This window comes from Ursus arctos, unplaced genomic scaffold (assembly GCF_023065955.2).
Source record: "Ursus arctos isolate Adak ecotype North America unplaced genomic scaffold, UrsArc2.0 scaffold_18, whole genome shotgun sequence".
NCBI lineage: Eukaryota > Metazoa > Chordata > Mammalia > Carnivora > Ursidae > Ursus > Ursus arctos.
In genome coordinates, this window is record NW_026622852.1 from 44038100 (window position 1) to 44062296 (window position 24197).

Genomic DNA, 24197 nt, shown 5'->3' on the forward strand with positions numbered 1-24197 from the left:
CTTCACTTTTCTTCTATGGCTTCACAGAAATGTGGTCATCTCTTTTCAGGAAAATTCCTATGATGGGGAACTTCTTACCTTGCAACGACCCCCTTCCAATTTTAAACAAAAATGATCACAACTGCTAACCTTTATATGATTTATTGAGCCATTACCAGGTCTCCAGAACTGAGCTAAAAGCTTTATGAGCATTATTTCATTTATTCTTCACAAAAACTCTATGAGATAAGTATTGCTATAATCTCCACTTTATAGATAATGAGGTTGAAGCTCAGAAAGTGAAGACATTTTCAGACTAAGGATCAATTTTATATCATCTCTGACCACCCTCATCACCCAGCTATCTCTAATTTTGCTTCCTGGGGACTTCCAAGCCTGTCCCCCTTTTCAAGATAAATAATAATGACTACAGTCGTATTTATCAAAGAGTGGAGCATGGAAGGATCTTGGGCTAGGGGTTCAAGTAAACTTGGGCTCTCCTACCTTGCTTCACTTCTGTGTCAATCTGACCAAATCACTTAACATCCCTGAGACCTACCTTCCATGTATGCAAAATGGGGATGCCAAATTGCTGCATCACAGTTCTGTTATGAGACTTGAATGAGTAAGTAATTCCATGAAAGTCTATGAACACTGCCATATTTATAACAGACTTACTCAATAATATTAGGTTCACTTTTTGTTTAGGTTCCTCCAACTCTTCTTATAGAATGATTCTCCTCTACCCTTTCCCTGAGAGGTCATTAGGTATCCACAATATTTTTCCAATCTCAACTACAAAGCCTCTCCTTTGGACAACTTCCAATATATCACTCACCTTCTGAAAGTATGACTCCCAGAACAGAACAGAACAGAACAGAATATAACAGAGAACTCTAGGTGTACTGTTATTTGTCTACACTAGAATGGAGCCACCTCACCCACTTAATCTAAACAACTTATTCCTTCAAAAGTTGTCTCTTTAGGGCACCTGGGTGACTCAGTTGGTTAAGCGTATGACTCTTGATTTTGGCTCAGGTCATGATCTCAGAGGGTTGTGGGATTCTCTCTTTCTCCTTTTCTCTCTCTCAGAAAAAAAAAAAAAAGTCGTCTCTTCTACTGGCTTACTGTAGGGGCAGAATATTGGGTAAATATATCCTGACTTATACTGGGAGCCTCAAGGGATGCACAAACCGACATCTCAAATAAGATAAGCTTTAAAAATTAACCAATAACCACTCATCCATAATGCCACCTACATGACAATTTGGACGAAACCCAAATCCATGTTGCCAGGGCTGCTTTGTTATAAAACCTATTGTGGGCCATTCACATTATATTTAGTGCTATGGACAACCACTGGACCTACAGCATGTGGCAGCTCCATTAATATGACATTGATAAAATCAAAGATGGAAAAAACTCAAGCCCCTTATCAGGAACCCAAGGTGTTTCAAGGAGTTATTACCTCTGTTGGATGGGAAAAAAGTAACATTTACAGAGATATTAATGTATTAACACAGCTCTCAAACTTCTGTTAATTGATCACAGAGTTCTCATTAAGAATATTAATATTTGGGCTCCACCCCTAGAGAATGTGATTCATTAGTTCTTAGGCTAATCAGCCCAAATGACCCAAATGTAGATGACTTACAGGCCACAGATGAAAAAAAAAACAGATAATTCAGTAAGTTTGGACACAAACCTAGTCTGTGTCTTCACTGTGTTACTTAGCAGGGCAAAAAGCCATTACCGGCCTTGAGAAGACCCAGACAAAGAAAGGGGTGATATTTGCCAAGGGTTTCAATGCAGCCTGTCAGGATTTATTGCTCGTGCCAACTGGTGTCTGGACAAGTGCTATATTGTGCTGACCTTTACCTATAATGGGCAGTAAGCATCAAATATAACACAAGTGCAGAATTCATTTTCTTTCTGAAGACCAGCCTCATTACTCAGCCTCCCCCAACCTTCCCATGCTTCAGCACCATGGACAGCTCAACTCGCAGGGTTGGATGAGGGCTCACTAAGGGCTAACACTTGACAGCTTAAGGTTTCTGGGGGAGGTGAGAAATGTGAGCACTGTCTTGGCCAAGGTCCTTGGGTGGCTTTGTCTCAATGGAGTCCTTCCATTTGATGGGGGCTGCTTTCATTCTGATAGTCCTTATTACGACATTGTTTATAACTCAGCCGGTGGCCTTAGGTGGGGGCCTATATTATGATATGCGGATATATATATATATATATATATATATATATATATATAGTCACTGAATTGTACACTTTCATTCTGTTTGCTTTACTGCATTTATGCTATGTATCAATGCATTTACAAATATTAATGCCAACAGATAATAAGGGTTCAGGAAAATAGACACCAGCATCATTTCCCCTCTTGCCTTCCTGCATAACACTCTTGGATCTCTAGAAATCAGAGCTAGAAACCCGACTAGTCCAACTCATATAAATGGTTCTTTGTTAGGCCCTGCTCCACCCCCATAAAAAGCTGGATTCCACCCTTTTTCAAGTTCTGGTTTTCTTATCTGTCAAATGGGGTTAATAAAGATCGCTTTGGAGAGCTGGTGGGGGAATGGAGTGCGCAATACTCATAGATTATCCACCCACAGGAGGCACTGGGATCATGCTGGGACAGGTCTGCTTGCCGAGAACTATTAGACAGCCATCTACCTGACTTTAAGTATTCATTGTTCTCAGGATTCCTGCTGATCCCCAAAAGAATTATAGAATCTGTTAGATTCTATTAGAATCTATTAGAATAGAAGAATCTCATCTATTTAGTTTCTTATGCCTTCTTATCCTGCTATGTCCCAGCTTCTGATGTCTCTTCCTTTATGGATCATTTTAGGAATAAGAGTAATAACTGCTATTTATTTAGCAATTACAATGTTTTAGATATTTTACTGGTATTTTATATACGTGATTGCCATTCGATACTTTCAAAGTAATTTCCGTTGTACAGATAAGAACAATTGAGATTCAGGGAGCTTAACTGACTCTCTTATATTTCACAGCAATTAAATAAGGAAACTGAGATTTGAATCCAAACATACTTATTTCAAAGGACATATTCCTAACCAAAACAATGCAGCATGTAGGGGAAGGGGGTTCCATTAAACCTTGAAACTGAGACCCTTTGGGCTAGGTCACCTAGCATTGCCTGCCATGTTTGTACTCTCTAATACTTGCACTCTCTAGACCATGCACTCCATGGTCATTTTCAATTATCCTTGTTCTGTATGCTTTCTCTGCCTTAGTTTCCTTGACTCAGCCTCTCCTTTCTTCATAGTGATCAAACAGAAGAATCCCACAGAACCATCTGTAAGTCTGCTTTAATTCAGATTTCATTCATTCATTCAACACATATTTACTGAGCATCAACCATGGACCAGACAGTGTGCTTGTCATCAGGGATACAACATCTCTCCCAGAAGACACAACTCCTGCCCTCATGGAGTTTCCAGTCTAGAGGCAGAAACAGACAACTCTGCAGGAAGTTATAAAGTTTTAAATTTATGATAAAAACGTTATATGCAAACAATGAATCATGGAACACTACCTCAAAAGCTAATGATGTACTGTATGGTGACTACCATAATAATAAAAAAATAAATAAAACAAAATTTAAAAAATAAATTTATGACAGAGAACAGAATAAGGATCACTGAGAAAGGGCACCTTTTAATTCACCACATTTTTGTCTATCTTTCTGAGCCATCACACGTTTTGGGGTTTTCTTGGGTGATCCCTCGATTTTGCAATTTCCCAACTACATGTTATCTGAAAATCTGGTAAATGCGGAATTATAGGCTTCACAATAATCCAATGAGATAGGTATTATTATCATACCCATTTTATAAACACAGAGACTGAGGCTCAGAGAGATAAGTCTTTCACCTAGCTATAGAAATGGCAGTTAACAGAGCAACTATTTGAATTCATGTTTGTATTATTCTATAGCCTCTGCTCTTAGCCATTAAAGTATTTAACATGACTCTGAGCAGGTAACTCAAACTCTTAGGAGCTCTACTTCTACATGCATGAAAATATTCAAAATTTGAATGTTGCTAAGGCCTACCATTCTACAGTTAAAGAGTACGGACAGGTAAAGCTAAATTAAGGTCACGTGTCTTTAATAATGGCCAAAATTTGTCCCTTTGGTTTTCCCAAACTCATTGTTCATCACTCCCAGACTTTCATCTCCATACGCCAACCACACCCAGGTTCTGGCAATTCTTCCAATCCCAGTATTCATCAGCCTACATTACCTGGATAATTCTGTAAATTTGATTCCTTCTGGCTCCCTCCGCTATCCCTTTATCTCACACTCACAGTTTTGCCTGTTATATGTGCACACATGATTTGATAGGAATGAACTAAAAGTATTGTTCTTAGTTCAGAAAATCCACTGCATGATATATAAAATGAGAAATACTGAACTTATTTGCAGTTCAGGTGAAACACAAGTAGAGGCTAGATCACATGGTGAAGTGGGAGCAATCACAGGATGCATTAATAGAAGTCTGAGTGTTTCAGAGAAAGGAGGTGAAAGTTCCACTTTGGATAAAACATACTGAAGGGATTGGTGCTATGTTCTGAACATGAACTTAAAAATTAAAGATAAAAGTGAGTTACCTTGAGGTAAGTTGACAAATATTGAGTAAGGATCTCAAAAACATCCAATACATATCTAACTGGAAAAAGTTTTAAACAAACAATGGTGCTAATATGGTGGGTGCTAGAAGTCAGATGGTGGTTACCTCTGGGAGGGCATTAACGGGGAGGGAGCATAAGGAAGCTGAAGGTGCTGGGAATGTTGTATGCTTTAATCTGGGTGGACTCTTATGTAAAAATTCATTAAGCTGCATACTTAATATGCCTTCTTCATTATATTTCTGATAACCTTCAATACACTTAAAAATACGAATGCCAAGCACTTGGACAAGCATTTGGGGAAAGAGGTGCCATCACATCCTGTTGGAGTATGTGAAGTGGGACAACTTTCTGGAGGGCACTTTAACAATAGATCTCAAGCACCTTAATCAGTTTCTTGGGCCATGCTTTGCAAATGATTATAGTGACTACAGTGTCTCATTAATTCAAATTAATTGGGTGAAGAGTAGGATATAACATACTTACAAAGTACATTTACAGGGAATGAGATGTGAGTATTCTCCAGGATATTTAGGAGATTCCAACAAAGCTCATATGATCTTGTCTGTCATATTTTTTAATTAGAAAATAGTATTTTAGGGGTGATATTTTTAGGTGGAATAGGATTCAGAAGCATAATAAGAAATAGTAGGTTGTAGTAGCTCAATCTTTCTGCACTCACATTTGAATTCTTCCTTTATTTAACAAATCTTATCCTTGCCCGTGGCAAAAAGCAGTCTGTAGTTCCATTCACATAATGCAGGATTCCAAATCATAAGGGCCTCTTCAAGGCCTTTGGATTTGGATTTTTTTTTTATTTTTTATTTTTTTTGTAATCTAATTGTGAAGTTGGGCCATGCATGGAGGACATCTGACCAGACAGGGGTGCACGGTGATGAGCAGGTATGGGGCATCTTTTATGCTTGCTTCTTACCGTCTGCAATGAAGTGCTCAGGCACATGCAGAGTCACCTTCACGGTGAGTGGACAGGACATCTGACTGCCACACACCATGGCCAGGATGCAGGAGCTCACAGCAATCAGCGTCAAGGCTGTCTTGTTCACTGGGCTTTTCAGCAAACCTAGTAACAAAAATATACACAAAGATACATAAGTCCATGAGGTAAGAAAATAGGGATAGCATGGAATTTGGGAATCCTGCCCTTTTCCAAATGGGAAGCTGGAAAAAGAGATCATATTTTCCAACTTCTGGACTTGCCAATGACATCTCAGCAGCCCTTCTTGGATCTCAACTTAACTCTCTAGAAAATGGGCTTATTACATCCTTCGGTATAGATGAAAGAAAGAAGCTTCATGAAAACTGTGGCAATTCTCCCTCCCTCCCTCTCAATTAGGCTGGTCATTCTTGATAATTATGTAGATGACATTAAACTCTCTACTGGCTTTAGAAACAAGCAGGAAGAAGTGAGAAGTGTTGAATTCATTGAGCCTAGAGGAATGAGCATGAACTCTGGAGTTTGACAACCATGGGTTCAAATTGTGACCTGTCTCATTCTGTGAACCTCAGTTTTCGTATATGTATGGTAAGGACAGTAAGAAGCAGCTCACAGGTTGTGATGATTACGTGGCATAGTGGACAGACACAGTGTCTGTCATCTAACTGGTTTTCACAGAATGGTGGAAGCTTATCAGTACAAGTTAATTTCACAGGCTTTTACTGAGCACCTATTACGTAGACACACATAGAGCAGGAGCAGAATAGTTTCTGATCTTCAGGAGCTTGCAGGCTAGGGGGCAAAGGCAGGCTTAACCACAGTGAGTCAGAACCCAAGGCAAGTTGTACTAAGAACTAATAGAGGACACAGGATGGGGAGGGGAGTTTTGCCTGGAAAAATTAAAGACAATTTAATGATGCAGTAGGATGAGTAGATTGGATTTGCATGGCTAGCAGAGCACTGGGCCAGCAAAGAAATTCTGTGGACTGTGTCCTAAGTCCCCACTGGGTCTCATTCTTTAGGCCTTGTTATTCACACCAACTTTCAAGGTTTTGATTACTATTTTTAGAGTAATGGCTCCCAAATTTCTATCACCCCCGAGGCTCTTCTTTTGAGCAAATCTTTATGCCCAAACCTCCCAGACATCTTCCTCTGGAAGTCCCAAGGGCATGGCATAAACATATTCAAAACTGGACACGTTATTTTCTCTTTAAACCTGTGCTCCTCCCCTCCACCTCCTCCCCCTCTCCCCCTCCACTTCCTCCTGGACTTGCCAACTTACCGAAAACACCACCATTCACCTAGATGTCCCTCACTTTGCTGTCTTCTTCCTTTATAGCATCTGCACAGCCACACAGTCCTATTTATTCTGTGTCCTTAGCATTTTCACCTCTTTCCCCTCGTCTCTATTGTCTGTTTGCTTGTGGAATGAGTGAGGTATGGGCACATCTTCCCATCTCATTCCCTGCCAGAACCCCTTGAGCTGCTTTATAGCATCTGGGCACAGGATGCCATCCATGCTCATCAGCCTGGCATCCGAGGCCTTTCATGGTGGGTCTCTGCACTCACACCTCCTGTTGCTCTCCCCTCCCGGGCCCAGGTGCGGGCAGGGCTGCATAACCGCAGTGCCACCCCAGTCAACACTTCTTCATGCTAACGTTATCATAGGTATTATTTCCTTTGCATAGAAACCCACTTGTTTCCTTGTCCCTCATCACTCATTGAGATTAACCACAAATGTAGATTCCTCTCCCTCTAGGCAAACAAACAGCCTACATTTGTTGTGTTTCTCAAACACTAGATTCTAGTAACTAGATGGTGAACTCCTTGAGGGAAGGTGCCATGCCCTTTGCTTACCACTGTATCCCAACATCTAGCACAGTGTCTGGGACATGGCGGAATCTCAGTAAATGCATCGGAACATCCGGGGAGGATAGTAACATATTAGTAAGCAGACACAGGTGCTGACCAATCAAAACCACGCCAACCATAAACAAGCAACATTGCCAGGCTGGTGAATCCTAATGGAACAAGAACCCTATGGACAGCTGACTTTGGATTTTTTTGTATGGATATTTCTTTTTCTTAATAAACAGTGAGCATCTTGAAGGAAAGGATCCCATCTTCACCATCTTTACATTTCTCACACTAAGCTCACTGCCTGGAACCTAGAAATTCCTTAATTTAAGAATAGTATCTTGATCTTTATTGCTAGCCCTAGGACAAGGCATAGCTTATGCTAGAGACTATTCATCTATTTGGGGTTGCTATATTTGTTGAATATTTGTTAAATGGAATAGCAAATAAAATTTAGAAATTTGGTCCTGGTGTCATGTGAACAGGAAATCCTTAAGCCCAAAATGACCACCAAAAAAAGGGGAACACACTTCATTTTTCCTCTGAGGACCACAAAAAAGCCATTTCAAACTCTAAAATATAAACAGTTTAGTAACTAAATAGCATAAGCAATCTAATATTGGCATTTTCTCCTTATGGACTAGGGTATGGACTAGGAGTTGGTGCTCTGTGTAAGTCTTTCCTTAAAAAGTCAACATATTGTCCCAAGCCTAGATACTTAACAAAACCCCCAAACAGCAGTCAGCAGCAGCGCTGAGTTTCCACTCGAGATTCTATGGAGTCTGTTCTGAGGGGACAAACATGTAAGGATGAGTCCAGCATGAACACATTCTTGGGAAGGTGACCCAGAGAGTGACATGTGGAAGGTAGAGGCTCCTGGCATCGAGGAGGCAGATGCCTGGATGGACACTAGCACCCTCTGGGGCTGTGGGAGGGCATCTCTCAGACTTGGCCCAGACAGCAGCAGAAATGCAATGTGACCAACACATTCCTTTTACTAATTAATGAACTACCAGAAATCCCATCCAGGCTCCAGAGAGTTGTCTTCTGGTTGGGAGAAGAGGGATGAGGGGCAGGCATGGGATTGCTCACACTAGCTCTCTGGACTCATGCTGGCCTAGCTGTCCTATGTCCTATGTCATTTAAACCTTCACAGTCATCCACGGTCTCTAAGAGTCAGTAGGGTGGGGGGTGAAGTCATGCTAACGTATTGCCTCTCTGTTTTCTCATCTGGAAAACAGGAACAAGATGACCCATCCTTTAAGAGTGCAGTAAGAGCTAAATGAGACAGCAAATGTCAAACGCCTAGCATAGTTCTTGGCACATGGTATGCCCTTGGTAAATGATCATTTCCAAGCCAAGTATCAGTATTTATCTAATCATCAATGGCAGAAACCAGGACTCATTTGCTTCTTTGTCCAACACATTATCAGAATATATTAGGAACTGAATTATTCTTGAAGGAACTGAAGACAAAAAGAGTGGATAGTAAGGGAGAGTCAGAAGAAGAGGGAGGAAGTGAAAGGGAGAATGTGAATGAACAGTATCCTGGGGTAGCCATTTACTCAGCGAATGCCTGAATCACCATGGTTATAGCTGAAGTCCAGGAAGAAGAAAGCACGGAGGTCAAGTCTGCACTTAGGCCAGATGCCTGTGGAGCCGCCCATGGGGCTTGGGGAGTTTCCATGGCAACTGGATCTGGCAGAAACTTCACAGTGGAACTCAAACAGAGGTGACTTCTTAAGAGTTCCTGGCCAAGGGAACTGATCATCAGCATTTAGCTCTAAGTAGAAGCTGTAGACAGCAGCAAGGTAGAAACTCTCTCCCAAAAAACCCACCTCCTTCTCACCCAGGCTCTGTATTGCATTGTAGGAAGCAGAGACAGGGAAGAGAACCTCTATTTGCGGAATGCTTACTATGATCCAGGCACTACGCCTAGAATTCATATCCATCCATCCATTCATCCAACCAATTTTGATTGAACATCACCTTTTTCTCCATACTCTTCAAGGCAAAGAGGAAATGACAGTGAACACAGCCAAGGTCCCTGAAGCTTATATTTTAGTGGATTAATTACCTCATTTAATCCTTACAATGAACTGTTACTACTATCCCCACTTTACAAATGAACAGAGGGACAGAACAGCCAAATGACTTGCTAAGGTCACCCAACTTGTATGTGGCAGAAGAGAGACTAGAAACAGTTCTTTCCATCCTCTCCCCCGTATCATATTACCTTCCACCTCACTCCCGAACAAAGGTCCCACAATGGCATCATGTAGTTGCAGAAAGAGCATGGCCTCTGAAGCTAGACGTGGCTGTGCTCGAGTCCTGGCGTAACCACAACATCTCCACGGGATGCTTGCCAGTTGATCTAACCCTAATAAGACAAAATACTCCCACCTGAAAAATGGAAAGAGTGCTTTTCTTTCAGGGCTGACTGGAGGACAAAAGATAATACATGCCATTGGCAAAAAAAAAAAAAAAAAATCAATGTATGATAGCTCCAGATCATAACACAAGCATCGTCAGATGGCCAGGGTCACAGTTATGCCTGTATCGCCTCCCGGTTCACAGTTCCCTCCCCGTCACTTGCAAGACAGAGAGAGAGCTGTGCTGTAGGAATAGAATTACACCAGGGCGTATTGATTGCTGGAACTGGAGAAAGTTAATAATCTAATTTCCCTTTCATTTCCCCTCCCTTTTACCCCTCAACTTCTCGCATGGCAGCAGAGAATGGCATAAAGCGCATTGCTTGAGAAATTCGACCGGAAATAACTCGGCATTGTTGATCCACATGCTGCCTATAATTTGGGGTTTGATTGATTCTCAGTTTGGAGATGCCAGGTTGAGAGAAGAAAATCAAATTTAAGCTAAATTTGGAATTGAATCAATCACATTTTACAATGAAGAAAATAGATCTAACCCCATCAGACCACTGTGTGTGGAAAACTTCAAGCAGCCATATTTCCATTGATTCCTTCCTCCTGGTATCTCTGGGGGACAAGAGACTAGGTCCCAGGCTGTGAAGTCATTTCTTCCTTCAAATGGCATATGGGGTTGGGGTGAGGAACGAGGATTCTAGGAGCCTAGGACCTTAGGATGGAGGAGCCCAACAGGTAAAAAAAAGCCACTCAGAATAGGAGGAAGAGGCTGGGTTTGGGTTTTAAACATAGAGACTGAAATCCAGACTCTTCCATTTAATAGCTAACTGTTAGCTACACTTACACTCTTAGAGCCTCAGTGTTCTGATCTATGAAATGGCAATTATAACCCATAACTAGTGGAGAAGCTATTTAGATGAAATGGGAAATCATAATTGTAATGATCAGCACACGTACTTTATCTTTTCTTTCTTCTCAGTTCTTCAAATGCCCACTGCCTGCAGATATTCAGCAGGGCATGTGGCTCTTTGGCTCAAGCTGGAATTCTGGCTCTTACACTTAGCTGCTGGCCCCCATGGTCAAGTCACCTTACTCCTCTAAGCCTCAATGACCTTATCTGAGAATTAGTTCATTCAATAAGTAGTTATTTAATGTGTGTCTACTACGTGCCAGACCTCATCTTGTGCCCTTCTATTATTTCCAGCATCTGTAAGTGTGTCTGAATATATTAGGTGCTCAATAAACATCAATTTAATGAGTGAGTGAATGAATGAGTGCTTAAATATGGTTGTCCTTTCTACCAAAAGGTTGTCAGTACTGAAATATTGTTACTGTTTCTTTTCTAGTCAAATATATTCATTGACTCTCTTTGGCAATGATTCGTCTCCCCCGCCCCCACCACCACCTCTCTCCAGGAAGAAGTCATATGAAAAGCCACTGAGAGGCTGCTAATTCCCCTGCGTATCAGGGTGACCACTGAGCACGGCTGGTGTCCCCACGAACCTCAGTGAACATCTCATGGGATCCCTGCCGCACCTGGGTTCTAGCACCTCTCTGCCTCTTTGTGTATTTCTGGAAACTAAAATTAGGACAATCGTCTGACAAGTGCAAGTGTCACGTTGGAGGAGGAGGAAAGAATACTTAACATTGTGACTTTCTCAGAACTCTACAGAAGGGGGCCCTCTATCCTCAGCCTGCCCCATGGCCGGATTGTGCACAGACTACTTCAGTGTGATGGGTCAAAAGGGGGCATTCTTCTCCTCCCCTCAGCCCCCATTTTGCCCACCTGAAGCCAAGTCTCTCCTCATCTCCCTCTCTCTACCTTTGCCGTGAACTAGTTTCTCGTGTTCTCTGGCTCTTTGACCTTGGTACTCTCACATCCACGGTATCCTGTGAATCATTTGTAATTTTCCCAGTCTTCCATAGGGCCTTCCTTTATAAGTCTGTGCCAGCGTTCATCCAGCCGACGCAAACCTCCAGAGGCAGCAGACTCAACCCCTGTGAAGCAGCAATTCTCTCAGATGGTTGTACTCACAGCCCTGGATGCTCACTCGATGAGCCAGCCTTTGCTGCCCAGGTCAAATAAGATGCACCTAATATGTTCTCTTCGGGGCAGCGACGTAGTTGGTGAAAGGTGGCAGTTAGGTTGTCTTGAGCCTTTCCTCCACACCAAAGATTGCTAGCTTGACTCTTTCTCTAAAATCATATTTTGAGGCTCTTTATCATACTTTGTAGAGATTTTATTTTATTTTTTTACAATGACTGTCCTAGCAGAGAATATCACCATTACCACCATCACCATCATCAGTATCAGCATCATCACTAATATTTATGAAAACATTTATGTGCCGCACAATATAACCAAACATTTTGCATGTAGTAGCTCACTTAATCTTCACAGGAACTTCACGAGATGCTGTCAGTTATCACCCATATTTTACACAGGAGGAAACTGAGCACACCACTCACCAAGGGCCGTGCAGCTCAAAGCTGATAAATGAATGAATGAAAAACCATTTGACTTCAGAGTCCAAGTTCTTAGCCACGACCCTCCACAACTTCTCTATCAACATGCTAGATATGGCCTGAGCAGAGAATAATCAGCCCAACTGGCAAGCTGCTTAGAGACCTCACTTGCCCTAGAGCCCCATGGTGACTACAACGGGACCCACAGTGGTCTCATCATCGCACCTGATGTTGACCATAGGTCTTCAAGGGAACCTCTCTGCATCATCAGAGGGGACTTCACAAGGAGAGCAGATGGTGAGAGGGGCAGGCTAGATGGCTTTTTCTCTTCCTTTCTGAGCTCCAGAAAATACTACCTGGCCTCAACTAGTTCAGTGTGCTACTGTGAGGCCGCTGGGGAACACCACTGGCTGGCTCTGCTCCATGGATAAACATGGATGGTGTCACCCTAATGAAGATAAAGCCACTGGTGGCAGATGTGGCACGGAACTCCAGACAGCTGGCTCTTTGGATTTCTCTATGGCAGCTGCTGATGGCTGGGCCTGGAAGTATGAATGTCATTTAAGGTGATGACAGTGGAGATGTAACAATGGTGTTGGTGACAAAGATGGTGCACCCACCTATGGACCTATTGACCACACAAATATATCTGAATGTCCCGAAGAGCCATAACAGTATTTCCCATCAAACAAAATGGATCCTGAAAACAAAATTTCCATTTTCAAAGAATTCTGGGACATGCTACATTCTATATTCACCTCTTGAAGTACTAGAGTATATATATTTATATATCTGGTATTAAGATCTCTGAAAAGACCTGCATGGAATTCTCTTTAGCAGACTTTAACCTGATGTATCCCAAAAGTACTAATATATTACAGAGCCATTATTCCATGAAACAAAGTAGGAAAAAATAATAAGCTACTTTAAAAGTGCATACAAAGGCTGCTATTAATCATATCTGCAGTTCCCAATAATTAACTGTTTCCCCTATGCCAGGCACTGTGCTAAAGATTCTAGTTGTATTTGCCTATAAACCTCTCAACAGCCTCCCAAGGCAGAGATTACTACCTCTAGCTAAAAACGGGAACACCAAGACTTAACCACTGGAAAATGACAGAGGAAAATGTCATGGTCAGTCTTAACTCTATGCTTCTGGTTCCCGAGCAGCAAAAGAAAATGGGAGTTTTACAGTAACCTCAAAAGATATCTGTACCCCTATGTTCACAGCAGCATTATTGACCATATCCAAAACATGAAATAAGCTAACTAGCCATCGACAGATATATGCGTGCACACATACATACATACATATACTTGGGATGGAATATTACTCAGCCATAAAAAATGAGAAAAATCCTGCCACTTGTGACCACATGGATGGATCTTGAGGACATAATGCTAACTGACATAAGTCAGAGAAAGACAAATACTGTATGATCTTACTTATATGTGGCATCTAAAAAGAACAGAAACGAAAACAGACTCCTGTAGAAAAAATCAGCTTTGTGGTTAGCAGAGGGAGAGGGTGGGGAGGTGGAGGAACAGGAGGAAGGTGGTCAAAATGTACAAACTTGCAGTTATAAGATAAATAGGTACTAGGGGTGCAATGCACAACTTGATGACTATAGCTAACATTGCCGTATGGCATATATGAAAGTTATTAAGAGAGTAAATCCTAAGGGTTCTCATCACAATGAAAGCATTTTTTTTCTTTCTTTGCTTTTTCTTTTCATTGCATTTATATGAGATGATGGATGCTGACTCTATTTATTGCAGTGATTGTTTCACAAAATGTGTAAGTCAAACCAATATGCACCGTACACCTTAAACATATACAGTGATGTATGTCAATTGTATCTAATTGGAAAAAGATTGTTTACAGAGAATGGAACTTAGAGTCATAGAAAAACACATGCAAAGAAGGAAAAGAGCAGGTATGAGGGGCCAGCTTGAAAGGTTAAAGACAATTCAACTGATATTTAGCAGCCTGATGGAGTGCATGAGGGGAAGGAAAAGCAGACTGTCCTCAGATCATGAAAGCACAGTGTGCAGGAGAAACCGTGGTGACAATTCTAAGAGCTAAAGTTCTAGAAAGGCTCAGAAATAAATGGGGAAGAAGGAAGGGAAGGTGGCACTTGATTTTCAGAGCCACAGGTGATAATCAGCTGGTAATGACTTACAAAATAAAAATGTTTTTAAGACACTGGTGCTTGACCCCCGTGTTCACCCTCTTAGACTGTAGGCTGCTGAGTGGTACCACCACGTTCAGCCCACACTGTTGATGGAACAGGGAGTGGCACAGAAGACCTGGGGACCAAGTAGTGGGAGCAAAGGGGCAGAGCAAAGAGCAGCCACATGTTTCCATGGCTACCAAGGAAGATCTGACCAATCGTCTCCCATTTCCATGAAACGGACATTTTTAGCTGCTTTTTCTCAGAGCTTGCCAAAAAGGTCACTATTCTGTTCTCTAAGAAGATGTCATTGAACGTTGGTCCAAGGTTTGTGAAAGTAGGAGAAGAGGAAAAATGTTTATTGTGTATTTAATATTTACTAGGTCAGTTATTTTGTCCTTTACCTACAGAATCTCCTCTGTTCCATATATCCATTGTAAACTCTAGGCAATGCTGCCATTTTTGATACTGGAGGAAATGGAAACTCAGAGAGTTTAATTCACTTCCCCAGAGGCTCATAACAAGTAAGTGCAGAGAGGGATTCTAAGCCAATCTATTGACTTCCAAATTCAATGTTTCTTCCATTATATAACACTGCCTCAAAAGAAGGGGGTTCCATCAAATCTCTGTGCTCCTTCCTCCTCCCATTTTTGTCCTGATTCTCAGATGGCACTTGAAAAATAATGGGAAACAAGGCTTTGTCTGATGGTCCATAAACCCTTCACTACACTTTGGCTTGCCTGTACCTTTCCTTGTGACAAGCTGCATACATTCCTCACGGCCATGTGGTGCTCTTCCTACTTTTATCAACATGTCTAAGGCAGACCTGCTTGTTAAGGCCAGAGAATTCCCATCTCCTGGAAGTTGCCCTAACTCACAGAAACCCCATACCAACGTCCCATGTATGTATCACATGTTCTAATAGGAGTCATGGGATCTCAGATTCACGGGGGACTAAATAGGCTTTGACCGTAACAGATTACACAGTACAGATAGTTCCTTACAATGCTCCATCCCATGGTCATCCAGCCTGTGTTGGAACATCACCTAAACTGGGAGCTTGTTAGCTCAAAAGAAAACCCATTTCATTGATGATGATGATGATGATGATGATGATGATGATGGTAATCTTTTATTTTTAGAGCACTTATACATATGACATGTTGTGCTAAATATTTTAGATATTATTTTATTTGATCAATCATAAATTTTTGTCAGCACTTCATTTTTCAAATAAGGAAACTGAGTCTAGCCCAAGGCAGGAAGGCTCCGAGCAGCAAAGCCAGGATTCAAATCCAGATGTAGATCCCAAAGCTCTTAACAATGTATTATAAAATCTCCCTTCCCTCTTAATCTTCTGTATGAGGACTATGTCAGTGTGGAATGAAAGTCTAGTCCTAGAACTATAACCAGCTAGACATGTTCCTGTCCTTAAGATTCCATGGTTTTGTCTTCATTCCTCCTCTTTCAGGCAGCCCATTGGTTTAAGGTTGGAAAGTAGGTTTGCCATATCCTTTTGCCTCAAGCACATTTTCTGTCCCTTGACTCCCACATGCAGTAAATAATCATGGAGCCAGAAGAGAGAGCTGGAGGAGTGCCTTTAGATCATTGAGTCCGATCCATTATGCTAAAGGTTAGAAAGAGGCTGGGAGAAGAGTTCTGTCCACAGTCCTAATGTGCAGAACCAGACCTAGATCCCATTGGTCCCAGTTCCCACAGCAATGTTTCTCAGTTGACCACTTGGGATAGTTGTCACTTGTTAACCAGTATCTCCTACCTTAACCAGGGTCTCCTGGAATACACAGTGAATCCTACAGTCTCTATCCATGTGACACTGGCCATAGGGTTACACAAATAACTGTATGTCAAGTGGGCTCAACTAGGATACTTTGGTCAAACATACAAACAAAATGAACCATACCCAAATATTCCCACCAAACAACCTCAACAGACTGGTGCAAAGTCTAAAGCATAGTAGATTAAGGTAATGGGAAGAATATGGACTTCGAAATTAGAGACACTTGGGTTCAAATCCTAGCCCTGTTATTTTTTGATTGACCTTTCGCAAGTCTCATTATCCTAATTGGTAAAATGTGAATGACATCTACTCCACAGCATCGTTAGAAAGATTAAATAGGAAAACATGCATTGCATAGTAGGTGCTCAATGAATAGTAGCCGCCGCCGTCGTCGTCGTCGTTGTCGTCGTCGTCATCATCATCATCATCAGATATAAGACCAGTAAATCATCATCATCATCATCATCAGATATAAGACCAGTAAATACACAGCCTGGCCTTTATATCCAGGAAACTATCTGCATAAATTCAGGATGGCTCAGAAGTGGAAGAAAGACCATGTGGCTGGAAGGACACTGAGGTTTCAGTAAGAGAAGGTCCACACGCACGCAGAACGCCTGCTACACGCTAAGCCTCTGCTGGACCCTTTGTATCCATTCTTCAGTTCGCTCTTCATAACCATCGTCGGATTCCCATTTTATGGATCAGAGAAGTGAAGCACAGGGAAAAGAAGTGTTTTGCTCAAAGAAACTCACCTCATAAACTGCAGAGCCAGTAATGTAATTCGGGTCTATGTGATGCTGGAAACAGAACACAGACAAGTCGTCTGTGTTCTAAGAAGAGTAAGCAGGGTTGGACTAGAGATTATGTCAGACGAGGACACTAGATAAAGGACATGGGACATTCAGTCTTGATAAAAAGAAGACTCAGCCAGAGGGACCTCTTGAGGGGGATGTCACAGAAGACATCCAAACATAGAAAAAAAGGAAAGAAAATAGATAATCCACAAGAGCAATTTTGAGAACCAAGGCCCTGGCCTAGGTGTCTGACTTGCATTGTTTCACCTAGTCCTTGAAACAATCTTCTGGGTTCAGCACAAAGATCTCCGTTTTATAAATGAGAAAAATGAAGCTCGGGGAGATCATACACTCATCCCATGCTGCACAAACAACCTAGATTCCACCTCGGTCCATGAGGCCCCAACAGCATCTGCGTTCTTCTCGCATCACACCAGGGCTCACTTACCATGAAGGTCTCCCGCAGGTCTAGGGAACTAGATGGAGCTTTGGCCTGAGAATAGTATTGTAAGGCCAAGGGTCTTCTGGGCATTCAAACCCTCAAGGCACTGGGGCCCTGCAGGGGACAGAGAACTCTGTTTTTTCTTGGATGGAGGAGTTTGGCTGCTAAGCATCTGGGAACGTGATTAGAATAAACACACCTGCCTCCAGCCCTTTAACTGGAGGGACATTTTTTCCCAGGTTTTCCAATCCATTGCTGCTTCTTCAGCCCACTAACATTTCAGCAAAAGCACATTTGCATTGCATTTAAACAGCCATTTGGAGATAAACAGCTTTGCCTTTAGACCTTTGAGGAGGGGGTATAAAGGAGAACAAAAGAAGGAAAAAATGAGAGCGAGGAAATGTTCCCGTGTGGTTGTTTCTGCCCAAGCGCATTTCCATACAGAGGCCTCTACCCATTTCAGGCTGACGTTCTGGGCCTAAACCTTTCAAGCTTGCTGGTTTACACATGCACCTCCAAATGAACAATAGTGGTCTTAGCCCACGGAACATGATAGACTCACATTCCATCTGGCCCCTCAGTGGCAAGGATGTGGCTGGGGCCTGTGCAAAGAGCTCTGTCTTGGGGGAACAAGAGACTAAACCTGAATACTGCTCAGCCATTGTCCACTAGGGAATCTTCAGCAAAACCCCTCCCCTCTCCGGATGTCGGACTCCCTGTCTGTAACAGGAGGAAATCCACTCATTCAACAAATATTTTTTGAGGGCTCATTCTGCATTGAGCTCTGTGCTCTGAGCTGGGGATACAGAGATGAGAGCCACTAACGGTCTCAATGTCCAGTGGGGTAGGAGGCTCTAAACAGAGAACGTAATGCAAGGAGACTGCCATGGTGACAGAGGTCAGTGCAGAAGAGGGGACCCCTAATCCAGGTTTGGGAGTCCTGAGAGCTGAGGCTGGTAAGATGACAGTTAGCTGAGTGGGAAAATAGCCATGTGATCCAGGAGATGTGTGAAGAGGACATTGCATGTAAACTGGAGGGGGGGGCAACAGGCACAGGCAGCACGATGTTGGCAGAGGGGGCCAGAGAGGCAGGGAGGGAGAGCTTCCGAAGGAAATGGTGATCACTGCAAGGACGGTGGGCTTTAGCCCAGATGATACTTAATGTCCTTTCAGGCCAGCCCTCCTGGCACTGTGCGAACCTCACACACACCCTCATTCATTCACCTTGTCAGCAAAGATGTGGCGAGTATGCCCTAAGCAGCAGACATAGTGCTGGGTGCTGAGAATCCTGCAGGGACTTCATAATCTCAAGGAGTGGGATCCAAGGACCTCCTGACAAAGGAAGAATTCTACAAGTGTACCTCTGCGGTGGAAAACAAGGAGAGGCACTGGGGTTAGAGCAGAAATCTCACTCTGCAAAGGCTGTCCATAAGAAAGTCAGAGGATGTTCAAATCAGGAGGTTGAAGAACATTCTGGACAGAACATGAGAACCAAAGCTTGGTGATCCATCACTCTTCAAGTCTACAGACATGAAAAAGCATGAGTCACCCAAGATGAAAGAGAGATCTGGTTTGAAGAAAAGGAAAGAGGCTTGGGGACCAAGATCAGCTGCCTCTAAAATGGCTCCTGATGGTCCTGGCCTCCTGGCATTCACACCCTCGTATAATCCCCTCCCCTACCAACTTGCTTCTGTCAAATGGAATATGGTAAAAGTATGGGATATCACTTCCATGACTAAGGGACAGAAGGTTGTGACTCCCATCTTGCTCACGCGCTCTCTGTCTCCTCTCACTTTCGTGTTGAGGCTGTCTGCCTCTTCTCACTCTCATGTTCCATGCCATGTTGTCAGCTGCAAGATAGAGAGGCCCATAGGACAAGGAAGTAAGGATGGCGTCTGGCTCACAGCCCCTGTGGAAAGGAGTCGTGTCAACAACCACTTGAGGAAGCTGGGGAGAGGATCCTTCCCCAGTCAAGCCTTGAGAGGAGACCACAGCTCTGGCTGACAACCCGACTTGAAGTCTCAGGAGAAACCCTAGGCTGAGGGGTGCCTGGGTGGCTCAGTCGGTGTAGCATCTGCCTTCAGCTCAGGTCATGATCCCAGGGTTCTGGGATTGAGCCCCACGTCATCGGGCTCCCTGCTCAGCGGGGAGCCTGATTGTCCCTTTCCCTCTGCCCCATCCTCCCAGTTGTGCTTTCTCCGTCTCCCTCTCTCTCTCTCTTTCTCATAAATAAACACAATCTTAAAAAAAAAAAAAAAAAGGAAAAAGAAAAAAAGAAATCTGAGGCTGAAGGAACAGTTACATGGTGCCCAGGTCCCCGACCCACAGAAGAAATGTCTGTCACGGTAACAAATGTTAATAAATACATGTTTGTTGAGATCATAAATATATAATATGTGTTTGTTGTCCTAACCTGCCAATCTGGGGGCCATTTGTGAGTCAGCAATAGATAACTACAAACCAGGACCTACTTAAATGAATACATGAGAGAGACTGAAAAGGCCTCATCCCCAGAAGGAGACTCAGGGACTTTCAAGTTTAGAAGAGACCCCCTTTCATTTACAGAAAGGTTCCCTGTGCACCTAGTGTGCACTATGGCCTGAGAAAGCCGTAGGGCTCACCAAGGAGCCAGGCACAGCCCAGACCTGGAGGGATCACAGTCAGGTAGACAAGAAGGTCGGGAGGAGACGTAATTGCCCTGTACCAGGAAAACTGCTAGGTTGCTTTACTGAAGACTTCCCAGCCTCTCGAGGGCTGAGAGGAAGGTGACATCAAGTGTGCCTGACAAAACCAGGGCTGGCTTCCCGGTGGAGGAAATCCCTTTCATCTCAATGAAGGCATCTCTCTCTGGGAGATCCTCTGTTCACACATAATCCCAGAAGTGAAGTTGGTGATATGGAAGGCTTCTGAGCTCCACAATCAGAAAGAAAGAGCTTGAAACCCAGCTCGATAATTTCTTAACACCGTGAGCTTACGTCGTTCATAAAAAGGAAGAGTTAGGAACATAGCCCTTAGGATCCCACAGAGCTCGGATCAAGCACGAGCACTGCCCATTCCTATTTGAAGACGCTGGTACGAGTAATCTGACCTTTCTAAATCTCAATGCTCCCATTTATAAAACAAGAATAATTAAAATACCTCCTTCACCAGATTACTTGAGCTAACACAACAAGTGTCCAGCACGGTGGCTGATGATAAGAAAGATTCGGTAATTGTTAGCTAATATCACTGGGAAAGCGCCTTAACTTCTTTATGGCTCTTTATGCATTTCAAGCCCTCAGCACACTGCCTGGCATATACTGAGCACTCAGGGCCGCTGGCTGCTCTACCTACTATCAGCGGGGGCCACAGATCCAGTGAATTGTCACGGCTCCTCCTAGACTAAGGGCTGGGCAGCAATCCAATCACACATCCTTGTATATTTATAAAAATGCTCGCTACCGCACCCCCAGGGGCACTCAGCTCCCTGTGCTAGGATGGACGGGCGCTGATGACTTCTGCAGTAGGAGCCGTACGGGGGCATCACTCGGGTAGACATGGCAGAGGCATGGCAGCCGTGGTTCCCTACGTAACCGTAATTCAGGTGCTACACACACCTGGAGCTTCCTGCATGTGCTGTTAAATTTATGGGACAGCAATAATAGTAACAACATTAGTGCATATTTATTTATAAAATGCCCACACCTCAACAGCCTGAAGAGCTAAAATAGAAGCCCTACTAAATTTTATAGAAACCTACGTGTATGTGTGGGGACGTGAATATATGTGTAAGTGTAGAAGAATTGAGATTAGGATGTAGGTATGCTTAGAGTGGAAGTAACAGCAGCCCTGGGAATCATAACTATGAATTTCTTCTTCCATTTCAATGGTCGACCAGGACCAGCATTAGCAACGTTGCTTCCTTCTCGGCGTCCCAGGTAGTCAGCAGCTCAAAGAATGGAAAATACCATTGCAAGAGTCAGCAGAGTTCAAATTTCCCGATTCACCAGTTTCTGGCTACATGATCTGGGATGGCCATTTCTTTTTTTGTTGTATCAGGTGCCTCAAATGATAAAATGGGCTTAACAATGCCTCAGTCCTACCCAAAGCCTAACGCGGGAGATGGTACTCTCTTCCTCGTTTTCTCCTTTCCCTCATATTTCAAACTACAAACAACAGGGCATACCAAAGTTACTGTTTTTCTAGACCAGTCTCCCAACTGACTACTTGCAAAGCCTATTTAGTGACGTCCTATAAGCAGGGAGGGAGGATCAGTGACCTGCCCTACTCCCCCCGTGTGACTACACCTTCCTCCGGGGCATGGACCCTGTCTTATTTTCTCTACCACTGGACCTGGTACTGGGTAGCAGGTAAGTCAATATTTGGTTAATAAATAAGTGGGTAAATGAATGAATAGAGAGAGTCCCCAACCAATCACTTTTTTCCAGAGACAAGGAGCAGGCTCCATGGTATCTTTCTGAGAAGAGAGAAGTAAAATACAGTCATTAAGTGTGAATTTCAGCTGAGGCATCACTTTGTTTCACAATAAAAATAATAATAATAACTTCCATGGTTAAGTACTTAACTCTGTGCTGAGTCCTGGACTAACTGCTGTACATCAATTATTCAATCCTTATAATACCATGTGATGGAATTACTGTTACTATATCTGTTTTACAGAGGAGAAAATTAAGCCCATAGAAACACAGATGCCTACCTAACATCACAGAGCTAATAAAATTTGAACTGAAGAGGCTGACACCATAGCGCAGGCTTCAAAACTCTTTGCCACACTCTCTGCCAGGTGACAGCCTTCTGACCCATGGGAGGAGACCTCCCAACCCAACATGGCCAATTCCCCAGCACTGCTAGGCAAAGGGAGCCAGACAGAAAGAGATGTGGCCCCACCCTCATGAATGTTTCAATATGTAAGGGAATTTACAGATGTGAATATACCATTTTGGACTCTGATTCATGCTAGGACAGAGAAGGAGAGGGCAAGATGAGGGAGCATAGCATAAGGACCTCCTTTAGAAAGGGGCAATGAAGCCCAGTCCCAATAGTAGGAAGGAAGGGTATTCAAAGCAGCAGGATGCATATTCCAGGGTGGAATGCAACAGAAAAAATGATGAGTGACATGAGCTGAGGCTGGGGAGGTGGCCAGGGACATGTGAGGGAGCCATCGAAGGACACTGAGAAAGGAGATGGCATGATGAAGTTATGTGTTAACGAAGCTCAGTCTGGCTGCTGGGGGACAATGGTGTTGCTACCAGAGTGGCAGCGAGGACCAAGAGGTGACATGACTTAATTATGGTGGCAACACTAGGGATGGAGAAAAGTCATCCAATGCAGGTGCATCTGGAGGGAAGTTGCTGGCTCATAGCAGATCAGATCTTCTGAAAAGGTGGGAACGGGAGGGCATCAGTGGTGTTTCAAATTCTACACCCAAATTCTACTTCAACAGATCATCTCATTGCCACAGACAAGTTCAGATAAGTGCTCAGTAAGACAATGTTGGGTCCTTCTTATTTCAGGGCTGAAGACAGAGCTCCCTCCTCCCCAGTCTTGGTTATTCCCGTATTATTCCATTTTTTTTATTCCTCAATCAACAAATATGTACTGAGTTTCTGTATTCCCTACATGGGCCAAACTGTGCCAGGCATTGGAGATACACAGAAAGACAAGACAGTAATTCCTAAGAGATACGCTCTGGTTTGTTGGTGGCACTGGGACAACGGTGTGCTGAAACCAGCTCCAGTCGGCTCCCGAGAGCTAACTGCTAAACACTCAGGGACGTTGCATGGTAGCCGTTAAACCTAATGACTTGAAATCGGACATGATAGGGGAATTTACACCATGGAAACTGGCAAATGCTACAAATAAGGCTTTTTATATTATTTTTTTCTTCAGTGAGCCAGCTTGCCAGCCTACCACTGGGTTGGACCAAGTTGTCTCAATGGGGCGGACAGTCTGATAGTTTCTCTTCAGAGTTCAGAGAAATCAAACACATGTGTGAGAACCTAGGCAAGAGTTAAGAGCTACACACCAATCCTTTCTAAAAAAAACTAAGAATTTCAGGGCCAAATTGTAGACTTTGGATTCACACAGACCTGGGTCTGTATCCTGCTGCGAGCACTCACTGATGATCTGGGCCAGGCAACTTACTTTATCATTCTGACCCTCATTCCCCTGCGTTTACAGTGGAGATAATGTAAACATACTATGATGTTTGCAAGTGCTTTCCACAGTGCCCAGTACTTAGTAAGCACTCAACGAATGACATACATTCTCATTTGTCTTGTTTAAGAACTGTTCCTGTGTATCTTTGCAAAGAAATATTTCTGTATTTTAATTCCAGCGTAGTCAATGGACAGTGTTATATAAATACTAGTTTCAGGTGTACAATATAGTGATTCAACAATTCCACACATTACTCAGTGCTCATCACGATAAGTGTCCTCTTCGTCCCCTTCACTTTCACCATGCCCCCCGCCCCCTCTTCCCTGGTGACCATCAGTTTGTTCTCCATAGTTAAGAGTTTGGTTTTTTAGTCTCCTTTTTTCCCTCGTTCATTGTTTTGTTTCTTAAATTCTACATATGGATGAAATCATACGGCATTTGTCTTTCTCTGACTGACTTATTTCACTTCGCATTATAACCTCTGGATCCATCCATGGTGTTGCATATGGCAAGACTTC

The 24197-nt window shown here is 43.1% G+C and overlaps 1 protein-coding gene across 3 annotated transcripts in view; it reads right to left on the reverse strand.

Annotated features, from left to right (window-relative positions):
• The window catches only part of ASTN2 (astrotactin 2), an 844134-nt gene that overhangs the window by 498782 nt on the left and 321155 nt on the right, over positions 1–24197 (reverse strand). For all 3 annotated transcript variants that reach the window (XM_044389549.3, XM_026513856.4, XM_026513855.4), the window contains one exon: positions 5582–5728. In XM_044389549.3, the coding sequence (XP_044245484.1) occupies positions 5582–5728 (147 nt within the window). The remainder of the gene's footprint in view (positions 1–5581; positions 5729–24197) is intronic.